The sequence below is a fragment of the Anolis carolinensis genome, chromosome 6 (genome assembly GCF_035594765.1).
Source record: "Anolis carolinensis isolate JA03-04 chromosome 6, rAnoCar3.1.pri, whole genome shotgun sequence".
NCBI lineage: Eukaryota > Metazoa > Chordata > Lepidosauria > Squamata > Dactyloidae > Anolis > Anolis carolinensis.
In genome coordinates, this window is record NC_085846.1 from 43,537,795 (window position 1) to 43,560,583 (window position 22,789).

General features: G+C 40.7%; 1 protein-coding gene across 2 annotated transcripts in view; it reads left to right on the forward strand.

Moving 5' to 3' along the window:
- The first annotated feature begins 2,443 nt into the window (after positions 1-2,443).
- Positions 2,444-22,789, forward strand: part of smim19 (small integral membrane protein 19) — a 62,500-nt gene continuing 42,154 nt past the window's right edge. Inside the window, exons 1-3 of one of the 2 annotated variants that reach the window (XR_009999754.1) lie at positions 2,444-2,672; positions 6,806-6,930; positions 7,874-8,024. Coding sequence is in view for 1 of the 2 variants with exons in the window: in XM_003222395.4 (XP_003222443.1) it covers positions 2,500-2,672; positions 6,806-6,930; positions 7,874-7,941 (366 nt within the window). In the remaining variant the exon portion in view is untranslated. Of the gene's footprint in view, positions 2,673-6,805; positions 6,931-7,873; positions 9,836-22,789 lie in introns of those variants that run through there. The other variant, XM_003222395.4, reaches the window with a different exon arrangement.

Below are 22,789 nucleotides of genomic sequence, written 5' to 3' on the forward strand. Positions count from 1 at the left end.
CACTTTCTAGACACTGTTGTGCAATTACATGATAGATTCCTGAGATTACAACACCTACCTAATTACATGAAAAACCCAGTTTAGTACATTCAACCTAATACCAGGAAGAATATGCTCCATGAGAAATTAAGACATTTAAAACAACAGAATATTTCATGATGTTGCAAATCCCAGCTAAAAAAAATATAAACAGAGATTGTGATCATAACTCACCACAGCCTGGACAATGACATTTCCCTCTCATAGTAAAGGTAAAGGTTTTCCTTTGACATTAAGTCTAGTTGTGTCCAACTCTGGGGGTTGGTGCATCTCCATTTCTAAGCCGCAGAAGTTGTCCATAGACACTTGCAAGGTCATGTAGCCGGCATTACTGCATGGAGCGCCGTTACCTTCCCGCTGAAGCAGTACCTATTGATCTACTCACATTTGCATGTTTTCGAGCTGCTAGGTTGGCAGAAGCTGGAGCTAACAGCAGGAGTTCACCCCGCTCCCCGGATTTGAACTGCCGACCTTTGGGTCAGGACGTTAGCAGCTCAGTGGTTTAATCTGCTGCGCCTCCGGGGTATTCATAGGGATACACAAATAGGCCTATCATTTCTGTAGTGCAGAATATAAGGGTCTCAGGCAACACGAGGCTGTCAAGGACATTTTTAGTGATAATAATAATAATAATAACTTTATTTTTATACCCTGCCCCATCTCCCCAAGTGATCTGGGGGTCCCCCATTTGTTTTTGTTTTTTGCTGGAAGTTGTAGTTTTTAACAAGGTTTTAAGCCTTCTCTGTCAAAGATTGCTGATCCCTCACTAAATTACAAATCCCGTGATTCCATAGCATTGAGCCATGGCAGTAAAAGTGATGTCAAACTGCATTATTTATACTGTATAGATGCAACAGAAGACTTTCTATACATTAACTAGTGTATATACCCAGTGTTGGCTAGGTTTGCATTTGTTTGTGGCTCTTTCTTTTCTTCCTCTCTTTCCCTCATACACCTTGTCCCTTTCTCTATTCTTCATTTCCCCCCTTTATTTTTCCTCATACACCTTCCCCCCTTTTCCATTCTTTCACTTCCCTTGTTTTTCTTTTTTCCCTTCCTTTCTCTTATCTTCCTTTCTTTCTTGCCATCTCTAATACCTTTCCCCATCATTTCTCTTCCTTTTTTCGTTCCTTCCATCCTTTTTAAAATACCTTTCCCCATCATTTCTCTTCCTTCTTTCATTCCTTCCATTCTTTTTCCTTGCTCCTCTCTTTTTCCTTTTCTCTTTCATCTCTCCTTTCTTTTCCCTCACACACTTGACACCTAGCAGCAGCCAATCTACTTCGCTCCCTGTCATTCCCAGACACATCACAGAGGGCCACTTCACTTAGCAACAGCCAATCCACTTCATTCCATTTCTTTCTCTCTACTCTCGGCCCAAAAAGAATGGCTTTTGATTTAAAACCCTCAATTCTTTTAAGTTGGACAATAAAGGGTATGTGTGCAAAATTTGGTCCAGATCACTCAAGCCTATTAAACGTCAAAGAAAAACGTCAGCAAAAACCTATTAAACATCAAATTACGTTATGATTTTACAAATTAAAGCATCATGTTTTACAACAAATCAACAGAAAAAATCAGTTCAATACATGGTAACATTATGTAGTAATTACAGTAGAGTCTCACTTATCCAAGACTCGCTTATCCAAGGTTCTGGATTATCCAATGCATTTTTGCAGTCAATGTTTTCAATATATTATGATATTTTGATGCTAAATTAGTAAATACAGTAATTACAACATAACATTACTGCATATTGAACTACTCTTTGTCAAATTTGTTGTATAATATGATGTTTTGGTGCTTAGTAAAATCATAACCTAATTTGATGTTTAATAGGCTTTTCCTCAATCCCTCCTTATTATCCAAGATATTCGCTTATCCAAGGTTCTGCCGGCCCGTTTAGCTTGGATAAGTGAGACTCTACTGTACTGTATTTACGAATTTAGCACCAAAATATTGCAATGTATTGCAAACATTGACTACAAAAATATTGACTACTAAAAGGCAAACTGTGTTGGATAATACAGAACGTTGGATATGCGAAGGTTGGATAAGCGAGACTCTACTGTACATAATGTGATGTTTAATAGGCTTTTCCTTAATCCTTCCTTATTATCCAACCTTTTTGCTTATCCAACATACTGCCAGCCCGTTTATGTTGGAAAAGTGAGATTCTACTGTATTTTCAAACTAAGTACCGCACAACTAAACAGGAAAGAACACTTTCAAACCAGGAATATATATTTTTTTCAATTTTGTTGCATAGTGTAATAAGCTGCCACATGATTATTGTTTTTCCTGTAATAGGTAAAGATAGAATGGTGCCTTCCTCCTTGTGACTCCGCCCACCACGTTTGCCCTTCGCTGGCAGGAGGCTTCAGCCGGAAGTGACATCACCCGGACGCTTTCACTTTCTGCGCTGAGGAGGACGTGCGTCCGGGAGCGGCCGTTTCCAAAATGGCGGGGGCCCGAGCCTTGGACGAGAGCGGAGGCGGCGGCGGCGGCGGCGGGGGGGCTGCAGCGGCGGCTGCTGCGATGGACTACTCGGTGCATGAGGCGTGGAACGAGGCCACCAACGTCTACTTGCTGGCCGTATTGGCCAGTTTGGCCCTCCTGGTCTACGCGCGCAGGTGGGGTTCTCCCAGTCGGAGGGCATTAATCGAAGTCTCCCTGGGTTTGGAGGGTTCTTCATAGAAGAGCTGAGCCTGTGCCTTTAAGGCGCCTCTCGACTTAAAGGCACAGACCCCATGAAATTCATAGGGATGCTAGAGATGGTTTTGCCAGCGTCTTTCTCTGAAGTAGAGCTTCCAGCGCCTAGTATTCATTGGCAGTCCTGAGCTTGGAGAAAGCCCTTCTTTTTGGACCGTCACACCCAGGTTTTTATTGCATGGCTAGTGTATATCATTACAGGAATAGTATGGAAGATCTGGCCCTTTGTATGTTTTGGATAACATCACACACAAATTCTTTACCACTGACCATACTGGTTGAGTCTTTTTGCATCCGAAGGCCAAAACTGTCGGAGGATCAAAGATTTATCAGCCTTGCTTTACAGACGAAAAGGCGGGTCACTACTTTGAGGAGCTTGCTGTCCACTTTCATAGAAATAAAAGCTTCCTTGTATTCTTTTGTAGCTCAGGTTTTACAGTTATTTAACTCCAAGACACTTGGCATTGTCAGAATGACTATTCTGGAGTTCATTAGGCTGCTCTTGCATAGTTCACTGCCTTGCTGCTTTGGTTCTGGGAGTGACAGTCCAAAAGACCCTATTTCCTATTCAGCCAGGGGCATTTGGTAAAAAGGAACCATGGACAGATCTTGTCTGTCTGTGCCTTCAGGTCACCCATCAATTTATGGTGACCCCATCAATTTTATTGGGTTTTCTTAGGCCCCTTCTGCATTCTCCTTATATCCCAGGATCTGATCCCAGATTAACTCCTTATCCCAGATTATATGGCAGTGGAGACTTATATACAGTAATTCAGTTCAAAGCAAATAACTTGGGATCCCATCCTGTGATATAAGGACTGTGTAGAAGGGGCCACAGGGTATACTGAAAAGTGGGTTTGCCAGGCCCTTCCTCTAAAACATAGCCTGCAGCACTGGGTATTTGTTTGCAGTCTCATCAGAGGACTAACCGGGGCTTGCCTATTTAGCTTTCAAGCGGAAATGGGATTTGGTGGCTTTAGGGTATTATCTCCCACACCTCCCAATATTGAACCCGAATGAGCTGATTAGAGACAGCACTGTTAACCCGCCTTGAGAACTTGGATTTGTGGCTGAAGTGAGATTTAAGCAATACTTTTCCTGATTCCAAATTATACTCAGTAGGTAATATTTCTGAAAAAGGGACTGGTAACATCATCCTTATTGAAATAATTCCATGAAATTCATCAAATCGCCATAAGTTGATAGGGGACAAAACAGATACAGTAGAGTCTCACTTATCCAAGCTAAATGGGCCGGCAGAAGCTTGGATAAGCGAATATCTTGGATAATAAGGAGGGATTAAGGAAAAGCCTATTAAACATCAAATTAGGTTATGATTTTATAAATTAAGCACCAAAACATCATGTTAGACAACAAATTTGGCAGAAAAAGTAGTTCAATACGCAGTAATGCTATGTAGTAATTACTGTATTTATGAATTTAGCACCAAAATATCATGATATATTGAAAACATTGACTACAAAAATGGCTTGGATTATCCAGAGGCTTGGATAAGCGAGGCTTGGATAAGTGAGACTCTACTGTACATTTGTCACTTGTTCCTGTTCTTACATATGTGAGGTGGAGATGTGTCAAAGTGTCATTTTTTAAATATTTCAGTTCCTGGTTGTACGTGGCAGGGCTGTGGCGGATAGGTTTATATTGCATGGCTAGTGTAAATTTAAGGAACGATAAGGAAGCTTTGGCCCTCTGTATGTTTTGAAGGACATCACACACAAATCCTTTACCACTGACCATACTGGTGGAGTCTTTTCATTTGAAGGCCAAAACCTCTGGAAGATCAAAGCTTTATCAGTCTTGCTTTACTTTGAGGAGCTTGCTGCCATTGTTCATAGCAGCAAAAACTTCCTTGTATGCTTTTGTAACTCAGGTTTTACAGTTATTTAACTCCAAGAGACTTGGTGGCATTGTCAAAATGATTTTTTTCTGGAGTTCATTGGGCTCCTCTAGCATAGTTCAATGTTTTGCTGCTTTTATTAGCAATATCATATGAAGTATTACTTATTGTTTCCTTTCTATTTTTTCATAGTGTTAAGTTATTAATAATGTTGTTGGTTCTTAAGGTATATGCTATAAAGAAAAACAAACCATCAGTGAGGCTATTCTATCATCTCGCTACAGTCTACATAGTAGCAAATGGATCTTACATCTGAATTAGGTCAGGTGGTGCTATTCTTTATTTGAGAAAAGACTACATCTTAGGCATCTATACCGCTAGATTGTTTGGATGTAGGGAGAATGTAATAACTGCCACTTGCTGATCTTTAAAGTTTTTCATTTATCGCAAACATCCACCTGGAGATAATATACAGTTATGTTGAAAGACAGTAACATTTAATACTTAGTGGCTCCCTATCCGTATGACACTTTTCTCTGTTTTGCATTTCCTCACACATTCACAGGATGGTAGAATTCATGACCAAATGCTTGGAACCAGCTGCAGGTTGGGTTCATAAACTGAAGCTCAATCTAGATAAAAGGAATATGTCCATTCATTTCAGTGGTACAATTCTTTCTACAGTTGTATCCAAGGTGGGATATAATCAAGGAGTGCAGGTTCTATTGTGACCTTTAGCTAATATACACCAAGGAAACAGCTTTGCTGGCTTTGAGTAATTGAGTCTTGCCCTTCGAAAATGAAAACTAGAAATATCAGGCTGGCCAGATGTAGTGGCTAGTGTAAGGTAGGTTCATTTCAGCATGTCTGCTGTCCTGATATCCACTCCTGAATCCAGTTGGAGTTTTTCATTTGAATCTTTGAGAACATCTACATCTAAGACTCTGTTTTTACAGCTTTGTTTGAAGTGTCAGCGGAAGCCTTTATTGGGCAAATAAAATTTTTAAAATGCATTTTGAAAGAACAACTACAAAGGAAAAAGGGATTAATGAAGAAGGGATGGTGAAGTATATAGGATATGAATATGGGCTTGGTATACAGTGGTGTAAGATTACTATGTTTTCAGAGATATATTTTTCTTGAAGTTGGTACCCTAAAAATAAATGTTAGTTAATGTATAACTAAACTTGTAAGACCTTTTTAGCATTGAATGATAGCTAGCAAATACTTACTTTTCTAATGTTGTATTACTAGTTTTTTTTGCAATAGTGAACACATGAAGGAGCCAATCGCATTGACTCTTGATTAGATTCCACATCCACACCATAGGGATGTAGTTTTTTTTTAAAAAAGCCACATCTACAAGTGCCAAAGATCTTTAATATGCAATTATTATGTTGTAATATATCCAACCAAAAGGTTGTAATATATTCAACTATTGTTTTATTTATTTTTATCCCAACTTTCTCCTGACATAGGGATTCAAGATGGCTACCAGCAAACATGATAGAATACAGGGGTTGTACTACTGTGTATGTTTGCTGTTCATGTTGAAGGCTTAGATTGATAATCCATGCATAACTTCCCTATAATCGCATTCCTACTATATAGCATGATACCAGATTACTAAACAAATTGAGCTCTGGTCATTCAAAGAACACACAAAGAAGAACTGTGAATACTGGCCTTGCCAGCTAATACTGGTATTACTCCCAAATTTTTACAAGATAGATATAAGGTGTGATACCGAATCGACACGTTTAACTGGAAGTGTTTAGGTTTTTTCATGCCGCCAAATGATTCCAGTCACATGAAGGAACTGAAGTGAATTTGGCTAAATGTATTTAGGTTCTGACTGAGGATCTTCTGTTCAATGCATGAATATTTGAGGACAAGGTGACAAGGACTATGGTGTTTTAGAGGCACTTGGTGTTGGAGATGGGTGTTATAGTTTGCTGCCTAAAAGTACTGGAACTAATTGTCATGCTGTGGCCCAGTATATGCCACAGCATAATTAGTTCCACTACTTTTGTGTAGTTCTTTTGTGGAGAGGGAAAAGCGGGGTATAAATAAACATAAACAACAACAACAATAATTTGAGCTTCCCATTTATGGGTGACTCCATTTACAAGTCACAAGGAGAATGTTAATGTTACTTGCTGTTTTATACTATTTATCTCTTCATTCAAATTTCAGAAATAAAAGGAAGATCATGAGGATTTTTACACTACCTCCAGCTGTTGAAATGTCAACTGAACCAAACTTTTATGACAGTGTGAAAAAAGTTCGTCTACGCCAGCAGTTAGAGATGTATTCTATCGGTAGGTATACATTTGCTGTTTTGGTGTCAAGAGTTTTTATTACAATTTCGTAATAAAATGGTATGGGTTATGTGCATGACCAGTTCCAGGGTCACACACAGATTTACTGTGCTGGTGAATCTTGACGCATAGTTTATCTTCATACAAAGCAGGCTGCAAAACTGCTCCAAAATTTGTGCTTGTTGCATAGACTTATAAAAGTACTTTTAGTGTACCCTTTTCTTCGTCTGATTTTAGTTCATGATGCTTGAAATAGTGCTTTTTATTATAGTGAACTAGGAATGGTATTCTAGTCATCCTAGGTCAGGGCTGGAAGCTATATAAGTTAAGATCATGCAGCAAATTGTTGTAATGTATCATGCTTCTGTTCAGGATTTCAGAACACTCTCTTCCACCACCTCTTCTTCTATTCTCTCAACTTTCTAGTCTTTTCTCACAACAGGTACTTCATGTTCTTCTGTCACTGGGAATGTTTAGCTCTCATTGAATTGGACCTGGGATTCCTCCCCATAACATTTATTTTTCATAAAACTTTTTTTTGGTGTTTCTATATGCCTGTTGATGTCACTCTTGTTATATGGGAGGTGCCATCTTGGCTGTGTGGGCTGATGCTTTAGAGAATAAGCTTGCTATTACCCGTAGTATAAACAATATTTAAAAAGTATAACCCACAGGAGTACTTTGGGTGCAGATTCTTAGTTTAATATGACTAACACTGTAAATGTAAACGAAGAGCTAGAAATTCACAGTAAAATAAATAAATAAAAGAGGTCCTGAGTGCAACTCTGTGTTACGCTTCTGGTCAAATTGACAACTTTTATTCTGGGTAAACCTGTGATAGTTTACAGATTTAAGATTGAAATATTATGATATTCCTCCAGATATGACACATGGTATTCCCCTTGTTTTATCATAATATGTCTACATGTATTTATTCTTCTAGCAAGAAAATACGACCACCAGCAACAACCACAGAAACAGACTGATAGTGTACAACTTTTGGTGGAATGAGTTCTTGAATCTCTGAAGCTGAGAGACAGTGCTGAAGATGACAGAGCATTTGGGATGTAGTCACTTTCAGTGCAACATTATAGGTATATAGTCTTTTCAGTTGCATATCATGTCTCTTAATGATCAGCGCTGTGTAAATGTACAATGAATATTGTTTGGAAACAGAAAATTTGGTGTGGATAATACATACAGGTGCTGTCTTCCAGTTTGTATAGCAAATGATTTTCAATAAAAGTCATAGCTCATGGAAGCAGGCCAGTGTTCTATTGAGATACTGCAGCTGTTCTTACTGGTGGATTCATTATGGATTTAAGAAGTATATGGTATCTGATTTGTTATAATGTCATCAAACTCCTTGGTGCTTTCAATGGAAGAACATCTCACACTGAGATGTTTAAGTATGTTTTGTTCTCAAAATAGAATATAGATGAAGATGTCAACATATTGGAAAGTGCACTTCTTGTTTTGACTAATGAAACATTAGCATATAGACAAAACACTGAGCTGTGAATAACATGCTTGTTTGATATAGCCCATTCTCTTAGTCAGATGAACCTCAATGCTTACATACTGTTCAGGTCCCCATTTTAAATTTGTCCACTGAAATCTTTCTATAGTATATTCTAAATTGTGTATTTTATTATTTTTTTCAAACCAGAATACTTTCAGTTAAGATTACATGGGGCCTCTGTACTCCTTGGATTTATGTATCTAGATTATGCTAACTAAAAAAATGTTTTAAATGGCTTGGCATAGCCCCATTTATGAAGTCTGTAATTTTATGGCAAGGACAATTGCTCTTAGCTTCTAAATGGCACTTTAATAGGCGAAATGTTACAAAGAAGAAGATATTGTGGTAATATAGGGCAATATTTCTACTCTTAATGTTTACAGCTAAAACTGATTAAAAGCAGGTAGTTACAGTCTTAAGTAGTTTACTAATATTTTAGACATAAATTACATTGAGAATATATAGTGAGTAGGCAAGAAAAATATATGTATACAGATGCTCATAAATATTTGAAGAAACATGAAAAAGTTTGATTTGGACTTGAATTTTCCTGAAATATTTGAAATTCTATGTTATATCCCCAAGCAGCTAGTATGTATCAAAATGATAGAATAAAGATAAATTCTGTCTACTCTTAAACATGAAGTTCCGATATTTTCACATTTTTGCCCTGATTTTCCTGATTTGCTGTCTTGTGGGGAAGGTAGATGTTCAAATACATGGGCACAGCAAGAATTGTTTATTTTCAACGGTTTTTATGATGTTTGGGTATAGTTTTGAGGTCACAGTTCTAACAGAGGAACTGTCTTTCAAGTAGACATTGGCAGAAATACAGTAGCTTGGTCTTTAGAGATTTTTATTTAAATTTACCATATAATGAGTACCTTAGGGATTATATTCTATATTTGTAGTATAGGACAGAGCATTTAGTTTTGACGAAGAGTTTGCCACTTGTAGTCATATTGAGGGAAGCCTTTCACTGTAGAGGACTACTGCTTGCATTCTCCTGGGACAGTTTTTTTTAAAAATAAAAGATACAACAGTTAATCCCATATTTGGTGCAGCATATCTGGGTGTAGCAACATTTCTGTACAATTTGATCGCAACAATCTCTGTGATCATATAATAGCTACAGAAGAGCAGAGAAGTGATGCAGAGGAATTCATTATGATGTGTGTGTCTGAAGAACAGCTTTACATCTTTTATGAATTTAGGATTTTGTTTTTTTCTAAAAGCACGACGTCATGTTTTTTTGAATTGCCAATACTACTACAAATAGCTAGGTTTTTGGTTCTCAGTGTGTTACTTATAAAATGCTTCCACAATCCTTGTGTATGAAATATTTGTTTTGTTTTCAACCTTAGTAAAAATTATATAAAGCTGGATCTGTTTGAAATGTCTTTTTTCCGGCACTGTAGTGTTGTCGATTTTTTAAAAAATTCTTTATAATACTCACTTTAATATTCTAGATAATACACTAAAATGATATAATGGGTAGCAATAAATTTCTGTATTTCATTTTAAAGAATGGATCAGCACTCTTTTGAGTGAAATAGTGGTGATGGCCAACTCTTTTGTTTTGAAAAATCTAAGATGCTATGGCCACTGAATAGTGCAATAATTGTGGCAATGTAAGGTAGATTGTTTGAGAGGAAATACATATAAGATGCATGTGGGACAGGCGTTGTTTGTTAAAAAAGTAATATCCAGCAGAAAAGGAGGCTAAACAACAAGGGAAGCAATGATAGCACTCTTACTGATTAATACAGGGTGCTCATTGAATAGAGCATTGAGATATGAAGTTATTGATGGAGATACTAGAATAGTAGAACAAAGGTTTAAGTGCTTGTCTCCTGACACCTATGTCACAGGCAAAGAAGAAGTAGTAGACAGGGATGGAACACGTATTAGACTGAGAGATTTTTAGACACTGAGCTACAGCTGTGGAGAACTATTGATTATTTACATTTGGAATCCTAATTTTAAATGCAAGATTTACATATATTTACAGATGAAAGAATAGCATTTTTGCTCCTACTTTTAGGAGGGAGGAGGAATACAACTATGCAGAAGTCCTTGATTGCACTATTACATAGGCGATCCCTCATAGTATGAGGATGATGGTCCTCCATTTCTGTTATCTTGGGGATGGATCCGTAGATAGCTGAAGAGACCTATTCTTGATCTGCATGTTCTCCCACAGTGAGGACATCAGTTTCCAGGTGGAAAGCAGTCTCGGTCAGGGTTGGCTTGACGGGCCTTCCTCTTGGCATGTTTCTCCCTTAAGCCCTCCATTCGTGCCCCTTCGAACTCCGCAGCACTGCTGGTCACAGCTGACCTCCAATTAGAGCGCTCAAGGGCCAGGGCTTCCCAGTTATCAGTGTCTATGCCACAGTTTTTAAGATTGGCTTTAAGCCCATCTTTAAATCTTTTTTCCTGCCCACCAACATTACGTTCCCCGTTCTTGAGTTCGGAGTAGAGTAGCTGCTTTGGGAGACGATCGGGCATTCGGACAATGTGGCCAGTCCAGCGGAGTTGATGGCGTAGGAGCATTGCTTCAGTGCTGGTGGTCTTTGCTTCCTCAAGCATGCTGACATTTGTCCGCCTGTCTTCCCAAGAGATTTTCAGGATTTTTCTGAGGCAACGCTGATGGAAACGCTCCAGGAGTTGGGTGTGATGTCTGTAGACCGTCCACGTTTCACAGGCGTAGAGCAGGGTTGGGAGGACAATGGCTTTATAAACAAGCACCTTGGTATCTCTACGGATGTCCCGATCATCAAACACTCTGCTTCATTCTGAAAAATGCTGCGCTCGTAGAGCTCAGGCGGTGTTGTATTTCAGTGTCAATGTTGACTTTTGTGGAGAGGTGGCTGCCAAGGTAGCGGAAATGGTCAATGTTTTCTAATGTTACACCATTAAGCTGTGTTCCTGACATTGCAGAGGGATTAGCTGGTGCCTGTTGGAAGAGCACTTTGGTTTTCTTGATGTTCAGTGAGAGGCCGAGCTTCTCGTATGCTTCTGCGAAGGTGTTTAGAGTGGCTTGTAGGTCTTCTTCTGAGTGCGCACAGACTACATTGTCATCGGCATATTGGAGTTCTATAACAGATGTTGTGGTGACCTTGGTTTTGGCTCTCAGTCTGCTGAGGTTAAATAGCTTGCCATCTGTCCGATAGATGATTTCCACACCGGTGGGAAGCTTCCCATCAACAAGGTGAAGTATCATAGCGACAAAGATGGAAAATAAGGTAGGGGCAATAACACTCCCTGCTTGACACCTGATTCCACCTTAAATGGGTTACTTTGGGAGCCGTTGCTGTCCAAGACTGTTGCCATCATGTCATCATGGAGGAGCCGCAGGATGTTCACAAATTTGTCAGGGCACCCGATTTTTTGGAGGATGGTCCAGAGAGCGCTGCGATTCACTGTGTCGAATGCCTTTGCAAGGCCAATGAATGCCATGTACAGAGGTTGATTTTGTTCCCTGCATTTTTCTTGGAGCTGTTGTGCAGTGAAGATCATGTCCACTGTTCCTCTGGAGGGGCGGAAGCCACTCTGGGATTCTGGGAGGGTGTTGTGCTACTAGTCATATGTCAGAAAACAGAAAAATGGTTCCCACAGCTCACTATGCCAAAACCTGTGGATTTTCTCAGGGTGATTGTTTTCCTGCTCCCTCTTAGCTTTTATGGGCACTTCTGTCCTTCATGTTATGGAGATTTAGAATTCGGGGAAGATAACAGTTATTCTGTACAAGCAGTTTGTGTGTGATAGTTTGGAGAAAGGACTGGAAGTCTGAAGAATATGTATAGGAAAGTTTGGCAAAAGTAGCTGTATCTGATGATGCTGTTGAAGGGGAGGGAAGCATTTTGAAGGAAGGGGAAATGCAGGGAACTGTTGATAATCAAGGCTGAAAGGTGGTTATGTCTCAGTGAAGTATAGTCAATTCATACCAAGTAGCAAGATTTTGCATTTGACCCTACTTGTTTTCTTGATATTGTGCCCTTGCGGGAACCATTTTTGAGGCAAACGGCTAATCCAAAGGAAATTGAGTTTGGGCGCATGTTCAGCCACTTCAATTGTATTTTTTTTTAATTCAGTCGCTGCCTTCATCACAATGGTAGATAACAGTTCAGCTTGTTATCAAAAGGTGCCAATTCCATCTGTACAAATTGTACAGGAATTTAAAAAATGGGCAGAGGATATGCATTCCTTTGCTATAAAATGCATTTCCTCAAGCCTTGAAACCCACATGATTTGATATATTTTGATAGTTTGGATCTGTATATAATATTATACTCCTTGACAGTAATATGCTGCCATTTTTTTGTTTTGGAGCCAGGAGGGGGATTTGGTACTTTATGGAAACAACTCCAAAATTGTGTATGCAATAGATGGCATTGTTCTGTGCTATGAAATGTTCCGAAAGAACTTCATGCCTGCTTTGTTTGGGCATGGGCACCAGAGCTGCTATATGTACCGTGAGGTTTTCTAAAGGGGTTTGAATCATCATTGGATATGAAATAATCTTGGCCATGTAAATTGAACCTCCAGGGAGATATTTCCCATCTTCCTCTGGCTTGAAGGAAGGACAAAGAAATGTCTCTCTTTGTAGTAAGTTAATATTATATTGTGTCAAGTGGGACAGGAATAGTGTGTTTTGGTAGTTTTAGTCCTAAGGTCATTTTTTTAAAAACACTCGTTAAAGTTTAGGGGTGTGCTTGACTTCAAACTCAGAAATCCCACACTCTAAATGTCCTAATGTTGTAGCAAAAATAAGACCCCTTCTACATTGCAGTATAACCCAAATTATCAAAGCAGAAAATCTACATTATCTGTTTTGAACTGGAGCATATGAGTCTACACTGCCATATAATCCAGTTCAAAGCAGATTATCTGGATTTTGTATGGCATTGTAGAAGGGGCCAGAATAGAAACCCAAAAGCTTTGGGGTGACTAAGGCCCATCTGCACTGTAAAATAAAATCCAGATTATCTGCTTTAATTATCTGATTATCCTCAGAGGGCATGGTCCTTAAACTGGGCATGTTTAGCCTGCAGAAGACAAGGTTGAGAGGAGACATGATAGCCATGTATAAATATGTGAAATGATGTCATAAGGAAGACATATAATATTAATAATGTTGCAATATAGTATATATTTTATGTACTACAACTTATGATATAGTAGTAAAGGTAAAGGTTTTCTCCCCGACATTAAGTCTTGTTGTGACCAACTATGGAGGTTGGTGTTCATCTCCATTTCTAAGCCGAAGAGCTGGCATTGTCTGTAGACACCTCCAAGGTCATATGACCAGCATGACTGCATGGAGCACCTTTACCTTCTCGCCAGAGCAGTACCTATTGATCTACTCACATTTGCATGTTTTTGAACTGCTAGGATGGCAGAAGCTAGGGCTAACGGTGGGAGCTCACCATGCTCCCTGGATTTGAACCGCGGACTTTTCAGTCAGCAAGTTCAGCAGCTCAGCGGTTTATCCCGCTGCACCATTGGGGGCTTAGAAGTGGAGATGAACACCAACCCCCCAGAGTCGGACACGACTATTTATTTATTTATATCACTTTTACCCCGCTTTTCTCCCCGAGGGGACTCAAAGCTAGACTTAGTGTCAGGGGAAACCTTTACTTTTAACCCCTATGCCGCCCCCTTGGCTACGGGCTTGACAACAAGGTCCGTCTCAGCCAAACCTACCTGACCCCATTTCCCCTCCCTCCCTATTTGTTATTAGCAAGCCGATCTCACTTCCGTTCCGAGGAAGGAAGCGCACAGGCGACCGGAAGTCGGGGCTGCTCTGGGAACGGTGTCCTTGCCGAGTCTCTTTGGTGCGTTCTGGCCCGCTGCCTTTTTTCTACTTCCGTTTGGTGGCGCTCCCCCTTTTGGCTTTGTTTTTGTCGATGTGCATCCGGGTTTTTGCCGGCGTGTTTGGCGGCTCTTGCGGAGAGCGGGTGAGGCGAGGCGAGGCGCCGGGCGGGAAGCGTGGCTGGCGGGACGGTGAGCAAAGGCAGCCGGCGGAGGGGGCGGGACGACTCTTGTGTAGCGGCGGCGGCGTTGTTGTTGTCGGGCTTCCCTCCCCCGTCAGTTCGCTCTTGGTTGTCCCGGTCAGGGTGACCTGCAGTCACGAGGGCTCTTTTTCCTCTGGCGCCGCCGGGCTTTTCTGTCGCGACCCTTTACAACGCCCCCCCTCCTCCCTTAAAGGTCTTCTGAGGGACGTCACACCTCTGGAGAGGGGAAAGCAAAGCAGAGCCCCCAAAAGGCAACAGGGAGGGAATAGGGCGCCTCAGCCCTCTTCTCCTCAGGCAGACAGTCCACTCCTCATTGCGAGGGCCCTCTGCGCGCGCTCTCCCCAATCCGCTTATCTCCCTCCCTCCCTCCTTCTCGTCAGGAGAACTTTTGTCAGCCTCGTCTTTCGCTCTCATACAATCGCCGAGTTGGAAGAGACCGCATGGGCCATCCAGTCCAACCCCATTCTTCCAGGCAGGGCAAGCACAATCAAAGCACCCCCAGCAGATGGCCATCCAGCCTTTGTTGAAAAGCTTCCACCACATTCCCAGATCCTCTTTTGAACAGCTCTCAGGGGTCAGGGTGTTCTTCCAAAGGTTTAGCCGCAATCTCCTTTCCTGTCATTTGAACTCATTGCTCCCAAATCCGAGGGCCCTTCCACACAGCCATATAACCCAAAATATAGAATCATAGAGTTGGAAGAGACCTCATGGGTCATCCAGTCCAACCCCCTGCCAGGAAGCAGGAAAATCGCATTCAAATCACCCTGATAGATGGCTATCCAGCCTCTGCTTAAAAGTCTCCAAAGATTGAGCTGCCACCACACTCTGGGGCAGAGAGTTCCACTGCTGAACAGTGGAAGTTCTTCCTAATGTTCAGGTGGAATCTCCTTTCCTGTAGTTTGAAGCCATTGTTCCGCGTCCTAGTCTCCAGGGCAGCAGAAAACAAGCTTGCTCCCTCCTCCCTATGACTCCCCCTCACATATTTATACATGGCTATCACTCGAAATATCTGTTTTGAACTGGGTTATCGGAGTCCCCACTGCTATATATTCCAGGCCCCTTCCACACAGCTGAACAAAATCTCACAGTATCTGCTTTGAACTGGAATACATGGCAGCGTGGACTCAGATATTCAAAGCAGATATTGTGGGATTGTCTGTCTTGATATTCTGGGTTATATGACTGTATGGAAGGACCCCCAATTCAAAGCAGATAATGTGGGAATTTATTCAGCTGTGTGGAAGGGGCCCTAGTCTCCAGGGCAGCAGAAAACAAGCTTTTCCCATTGTCAGTGCGACATCCTTTCAAATATTTCCCTTAAATATTTGAAAAGATGTCGCACTGAGGAGGGATAAAGCTTCATGCAGTCATGATGGCCACATGACTTTGGAGATGTCTATGGACAATGCCGGCTCTTTGGCTTAGAAATGGAGATGAGCACCAACCCCCAGAGTTGGACACTACTAGACTCAATGTCAGGCCTTTACCTTTTTCTTTTCCTTCTCAACCTTATATGCAGGCTAGACATACACAGTGCTTTCAGCAGCTCCTCATAGGAATGTTGATAATTTTAGTTGCCCTCCTCTGGATGCAACTGTGCTTCTTAAAACTTGATACTTGCCTTGAATTCGATTCTGTCTCTCTCAGGCATTGGCAAACTTCAGCCCTCTTGGTGTTTTGGACTTCAACTCTCACATCTGTTAGGAATTGTGGGAGTTGAAGTCCAAAATACCTGAAGAGCCGAAGTTTGCCCATGCCTGGTCTGTCTCTTTTATCTTGCGCTTGAGCATAATACAGCTTGGACTTTAAGCTTTTAAGGCAGCATCAGCACTCTGTACGGGAGGGAGGATAATGTGATCACTATGTTCTTTTCGTTGGAAGAAAGGTGAGGTAAACATAGTATTCATCACAGTCCACTCTCCCTGTCAATGGATACACCCACCCAGGGCTTGAAAACATGATCCAAAAATATCCAATTCCAGTAATAAATCCCTAGACCACCCCCATCTGTGAATCCCACTGATACCTGAGGCCCCTTCTGCACAGCTGTATAAAATCCACATTGAACTGGATTATATGGCAGTGTGGACTCAATCCAGTTCAAAGCAGATATTGTGGATTATCTGCCTTGATATTTTGGGTTATATGGCTGTGTGGAAGGGCCCTGAGATTCCGTTTATACTGCCATATAAAATCCAGATTATCTCCTTTGAACTGGATTATATAGCAGTGTAGTCACATATAATCCAGTTCAAAGCAGATAATGTGGATTCTCTGCTTTGATAATTTGGATTAAATGACAGTATAGATGGGGTCTGAGAGTTAGAGCTGACCAGATATGGACCAAATAAGTAATGCAGCCTGACCAGATTTTGGGTTGTAGGAATTTGCATCCCCACAGCCGTACAATTTTAGAAATGGACCCATTATTCAGTTATGTGTTTTCTAATGTGTCCATTTGTAAAATCCCAAAGCAAACAAAGACTTATAGTATTTCGAATAAATAGCATTACAAAATATCCAACCCAGGCATCACTAGGTACCTAATCTAGTTTTATGTAAAGGGCATCATTTTACTATGACTTTGAATGTAAAGTGACTTACATATCCACAGATGGTCCTGGAACTGAACCTCAGTGAATTTCAGGGACTCACTGTAGTCATTTCTGTTTTTCTATAAGAGATAAATAAGAATGCCCCTCTCCAGCAAGAATTTGGGAGGGAAAAGAGGAATAAATATAGCAGAAAGTAAAAGTGGAGCCATGTTAAAATAGGATTTCTGGATTAGTGGTTTGAATGTGACTATGTTTCATCGTTAATAAAGATTATCTTACTATATGATCTTGTTTGTACATAAATAATTCTTAAGTGAGTCATTAGAGCTGAAAGTTCAAACTGATCAGAATTTGCACCCTTTCTCCTCTACAGCTCTGGCCATAAAATGTACTTAATAAAGACTCGTTACACATAAATCAGAAAATAGGCTTTCTTTGGTTGCTCAACAAAATGAAAACTTGGACATTTGTATCACCAGCCGCTTGTTGCTTTATTATATTACTGGCCAGGCACAGGATGTAGTCTGTAACAGCGCAGCTAGATGCAGTGTTAATCATGTGCCTGGCCTTGATGTGCATGACTTTCAAAACAGAAATAGCCTGCAGAGGAGAGCTTGAGTCAGATCATGCTCATGGCATTTGGGGATGGAGACTTTCATGCTCCCCCCTCCTTTATACTCCCCAACATCTGATATTTGTGATGGGAGGAAAGTTCTTTGTGTAATAGGAAGAGTGATTTCATTGAAACTGCGGTGGAGGTAAAATGTTAATGCCCACACACCATACAAGTCAGTTATGGGAACATACATGTTGTCTACTGTTGAAAAGTCTTATAGTCTGGGACTAGCCAGACATCTGATGTCACAACCATAAGTCATGCAATCAGATATTACTTCAATTTTGGAGGCATGTATGGTGACCTTCACCTTACCTTCAAATACCCAAAGGACTCCCTTGGCGACCTCATGCTATTCTTGTACCAAGGTGTTCAAACTGTATATAGAGCAAAAATTTGATCTCCCAGAATAACTGTTTTAACTGAAATCTTGTGGATCAGCATTAATGAACATATGGTATAGGAAAAGGTGCTAGTTGAAAGCTCATCAGTGAAGAGTAATATCTAGTGTTATGGCTTCTCGGAAATGCATCTGCATAGATGCCCATGAACATTTTCTACGTGCTGGATATTGTCTGTTATTCCATACTGTAAGAGCAATTATTATTGTAATGCTAGGGATTTGGGGAGGCAATACATATTATAAAACTGTGCCTCTTACTCTTACCTGCCAGAGGAGGCCCAGTATAAGACCATGATCAATGGTATTAAAGGTTGCTGTGGGAGCCTGGAGGGTCAGCAGGGAAATTGCTCTCCCCTCCCTGTTTCACCCTGGAATAGGCTGTCAATCTGAGCAGCCATGACTGTAACACTGTACCATACCTTGGCCTGAGACTAGACTGAAAATGGGTCAGTGTTGCAATTCTGGCCTTTGAGCATAGCTAAATTTTCTCTCCAGCTTCATTGGTGTACAAATTAGGCTCAGTAGATTATCCACATGGGGGAAGTGGAGAGGCCAGTAAGGGGAACAGCATGTGCATACATACACACCTTGAAGTTATCAGTTGACTTTATGATGACCCCATGTATTTCATAGGGTTTTCTTAGGTAAAGAATATTCAGAAGGGGCTTGACACTTCCTTCTTATGAAATATAGTTTCTGGCATCTGATATTCATTATTGATCTTCCATTCAAGTAGCAACAAAAGGTGGAGCCTCCGGTGGCACGGTGGATTAAAGCCTTGTGACTTGAAGGTTGGGTTGCTGACCTGAAGGCTGCCAGGTTCGAATCCCACCCGGGGAGAGTGCGGATGAGCTCCCTCTATCAGCTCCAGCTCCATGTGGGGCATGAGAGAAGCCTCCCACAAGGATGGTAAAAACATCAAAACATCCGGACGTCCCCTGGGCAATGTCCTTGCAGACAGCCTATTCTCTCACGCCAGAAGCAAGTCAAGTTGCTCCTGACACTAAAAAAAAAAAAGTAACAAAAGGTGACCTTTCTTAACTTCTTATATCAGACAGGATCTACTACCTGTAAGATATTTAAACTAAGGGGAATAATATAGGGAGACATGTTAGGAAAACTGCTTCACAACAAAGAAGTCACCTCCTCCCATCAAAGAAAGTTACAGAAAAACTATAAGCCAAGTTAGGAATGGTCATCATCCACTTAAATGATACATCAAGTATTTCACAGGGTCCTCTAGGAATTTTGCCAGTGCAGTGTAGAGAATACAGAAATTCAACTCCTGGTTCATTTGCACCTACATTTTTATTTGGTGGTTATTTTTAATATATATTCACATTTTCCAAATAATGCATTCTGGAGGACATGATTCTAAACTTCTTTGCAGGTGAATTCTGGTTGGCATAAGATTGGAGATAACCTTTACTGTTGGTAATTTAGCTAATGGGGCCAGTGTAGTGCTTTGAGTGTTAGACTACAGTTCCAGAGTCCAGAGTTTGAATCCTACCCTAGGCATGGAAACCCTGTGTGACCTTGAGCAAATCACGCTATTTCAGCCATAGACTAAGGCCATGGCAAACCACCTCTGAACAAATTTGGCCAAGTAAATCCTGTGCTAGGTTTGCCTTAAGGTTCCTGTGAATCAGAAACTACTTCAAAATAACTATGTTCTAGAATTAGTACATGATGGTCTTTTCTTTTACAATAACAAGTCAACATTTGTTGGTGTGAACTTTTTGGCAGTGCAGCAGCTTTCACAAAGCAGTAGTGAAAGAAATGCGACTTTGTGCTTGGTTTTGTTTTCAGACTTTGTAAGCCTCTTCCATTAATACAGCCTTTTGGGGTACCAAGGAAGGTCAAGCCATAGTTCTTTCACAAGCTGGTTATACTATGCCAAAATTTGTAAGCTGACAATAAATAACAGGTTAATAATTGTGGGTTGAAGCAGGCTAACAAACTAGTGTTCGTTAGTTGGTATCATTCCCATGCTACAAGTCAAATTTCAGTGATCTGCACGGTGACTTTTACAGCGATCTGTGAATGTAGTCTATGGGCATGACAGAACACGAGGAATTAAATTTAAATGGTTCAGGATAATGCAAGAACTAAAAATTTACGTTATTTCTGGAAATCAGCACAATCTATTAGTTTTGACTAATAATAGTGTGGGTTTTTTGGGGGGGGATACATTTGCTTTCAGGGTTGCTGCTGCCTTTTAAAGAAATTACTCCTGCTACCTGGAATTTGACAGTCCATCTGAAAACAACAGATAGTTATTTTGTTCTGCTTGTGTTAGTAAATTGATTAGCATGATATACGTGAATTATAGTGAGTCCTGTACTACTCATCATCCTCATTTTTTCACATAGCCAGGTGGAGAAATTACGATATTTTTGTTTCTGTTTGTTTTTCTATGATGTGTTTTGTTTGCAATGCACAAACTATGGTTAAAGTTAAATGTGATTAGTTTAAAATTCCCAAAGATCTCCCAGTTGTGGGAGGCAGACAGTATTGGAACCTGAATGCCGTAGTGTAGTAGTTGCAGCTCATTCAGAACCTGGGACCGGGGGTGTGTGTTGATGTGATACCTGAATGTGACAATTGAGATGAGAATATAGATGTATGCACTTCTGCGTAATGTAGCCTGTTCCCTTGTTTTCTCTACTTTGCCTACCATCAAGATTTGTTGTGATTTGAAATAAGGTCTTCAAAGTTTGAGTTGGATACAAATGTAATAATGTAAATATTTTATGAAATGTGACTGGATTTAGGCTGTTTTAGATGTCCCGCTTTCTGCCTGGGTACCTCTGTAATTTAATTCTCAAGTCATATAAATAGATAGATAGATAGGTATGTGCGATCCATGAAAAAAAAATGGTTCAATACTTGCTCCAAAAGTAGGGTGCGCTTCGTTTCTAAAGTCATTACCGATTTTGAACCCAAAAATTCAAAACTATGAAAATTCCGAATATTCGTAATTATTTCATTAATGGTGGACGTGCATGTGCATTGGTGAAAAACAGCGCTGGGGGGGACTTTTGAGGAGTCTCCTGTCCTCATTTTTGAGCTATCCTGATCAAATTTGGTACAGTGGTAGAACACATTTAACACTGCTAGCTCACCAAATTTCAGAACGTTTTCCTTATCCTCTGATTTTTGGTGAATTTTCATAGCTTATATAAGTGATGGGTCTTATAGGACTGCACCCCACGCAAGCAAACACACAAAAACTGGGAAAGGGACTTGCTTTTTGCACCCAGGCAGAGAATGTAACTTGGAGTCCACTCCTGATGTTAGAGTGGGCCACCGATGACTGGGACTCTGGAGCGATGATGGGTCTTGTAGGACTACACACCCCATGCAAGCAAACGCCCAGGCAGAGAATGTAGTTTGGCAGACTCATTGTTTTACCCAGACCCACCCAAACACATTCAAAACGAGGAGGGCACGCTTGGCTTTTGAGTGCTCCGGCCCCCGCCTACGGCTATAGCCTATGCTATTGAATTTTTTAAAAATGCGTAACACTCTGCTCCCTCCAGTCACAACCCACACCTTTCTTATCAAAAATAAAACTTTTCTTTAGTCAACTTCTCCTAATTATTTTTAAAACTTTAAAAGAAAAATAAAGGACCCCCTCGCCCTTTCCCATTCCAACACCCCCTTTTTCAATGGCTGCCCCAAGGCCAGGCAGGCACTCAGGCAGCAATGGCGCCATGCTGCAAGGCGCTGCTGCAAGGCTATGTTGCAGCAGAAATAGCCACCCGCCGCATCCACACAGTACAGCCAGCCAGCCGGACCCCACCTCCCTCTCCCACGCCCCAACACGAATGCAGACTCCTGGCGCTCCACAGGCACTTTTCAAGGAGGCATGTATGGAGGGACGTGGAGGACGTACAAACTCCTCCCTTTACATGAACGTGCACTGCGATTGGTCTGGGAGGCAAGCCCAAGCTAGGCTGCGCTTCCCTCCAAAACAAGTTTGGTTGCATTAAAAAAAATGGCTTTATTTATTACCGATAAAATTACGAAAAAATTACAAAAATTGTCTATAACGGTTCGAAATCGCGGGTTAGATCCGCTGCGATAACCCTCATCGGAACCACGTTCACAAGTAGGAACAAATACGATTTTATAACGATTACCGAGATTAACGGTATTTTTGCCCATGCCTAAGAGATAGATAGATAGATAGATAGATAGATAGATAGATAGATAGATAGATATAGGGAGGATATGGCTGCATTTTGTGTGCAAGAGCAATGTTTAAAGGAGTGTTACGAAAAACTCCCATCTTATTTGAAGCTTATCCTTCAAGCAAAGAACATAATGTTACTAATGGTAAGAAGGAATGTTGCTATGCTTAAGGAACAGTTGAAAATAATATTGTACAGTACTTGTGTTGTTAAAACAACTCGGGCAGAATGTAGAAGTATAATTATTTCTCAGTTGCATACCTAGAGTATGGCTGAATAATGAAAATATTAATTTTGATTACAGGGTTTTTCCAGTTGTATCAGCTGACATAATTAGCAAGGCATAACAGATAAATGCATAAGAAACCAAGATCACAAAAAAAGGCTATGGTGTTTGGCACCTAATTCCATTGTTTCTAAATAAGATTCAACTGCTTTTATTCCGAATGTCCTTTTTAGGCCAAGTATTGAGAGGTAAGATGATATATTTATACTGAAAGGAGGTGTTTAAATACACTATGTATAATTTGTCTGGTAGTTCAGTGGTCAA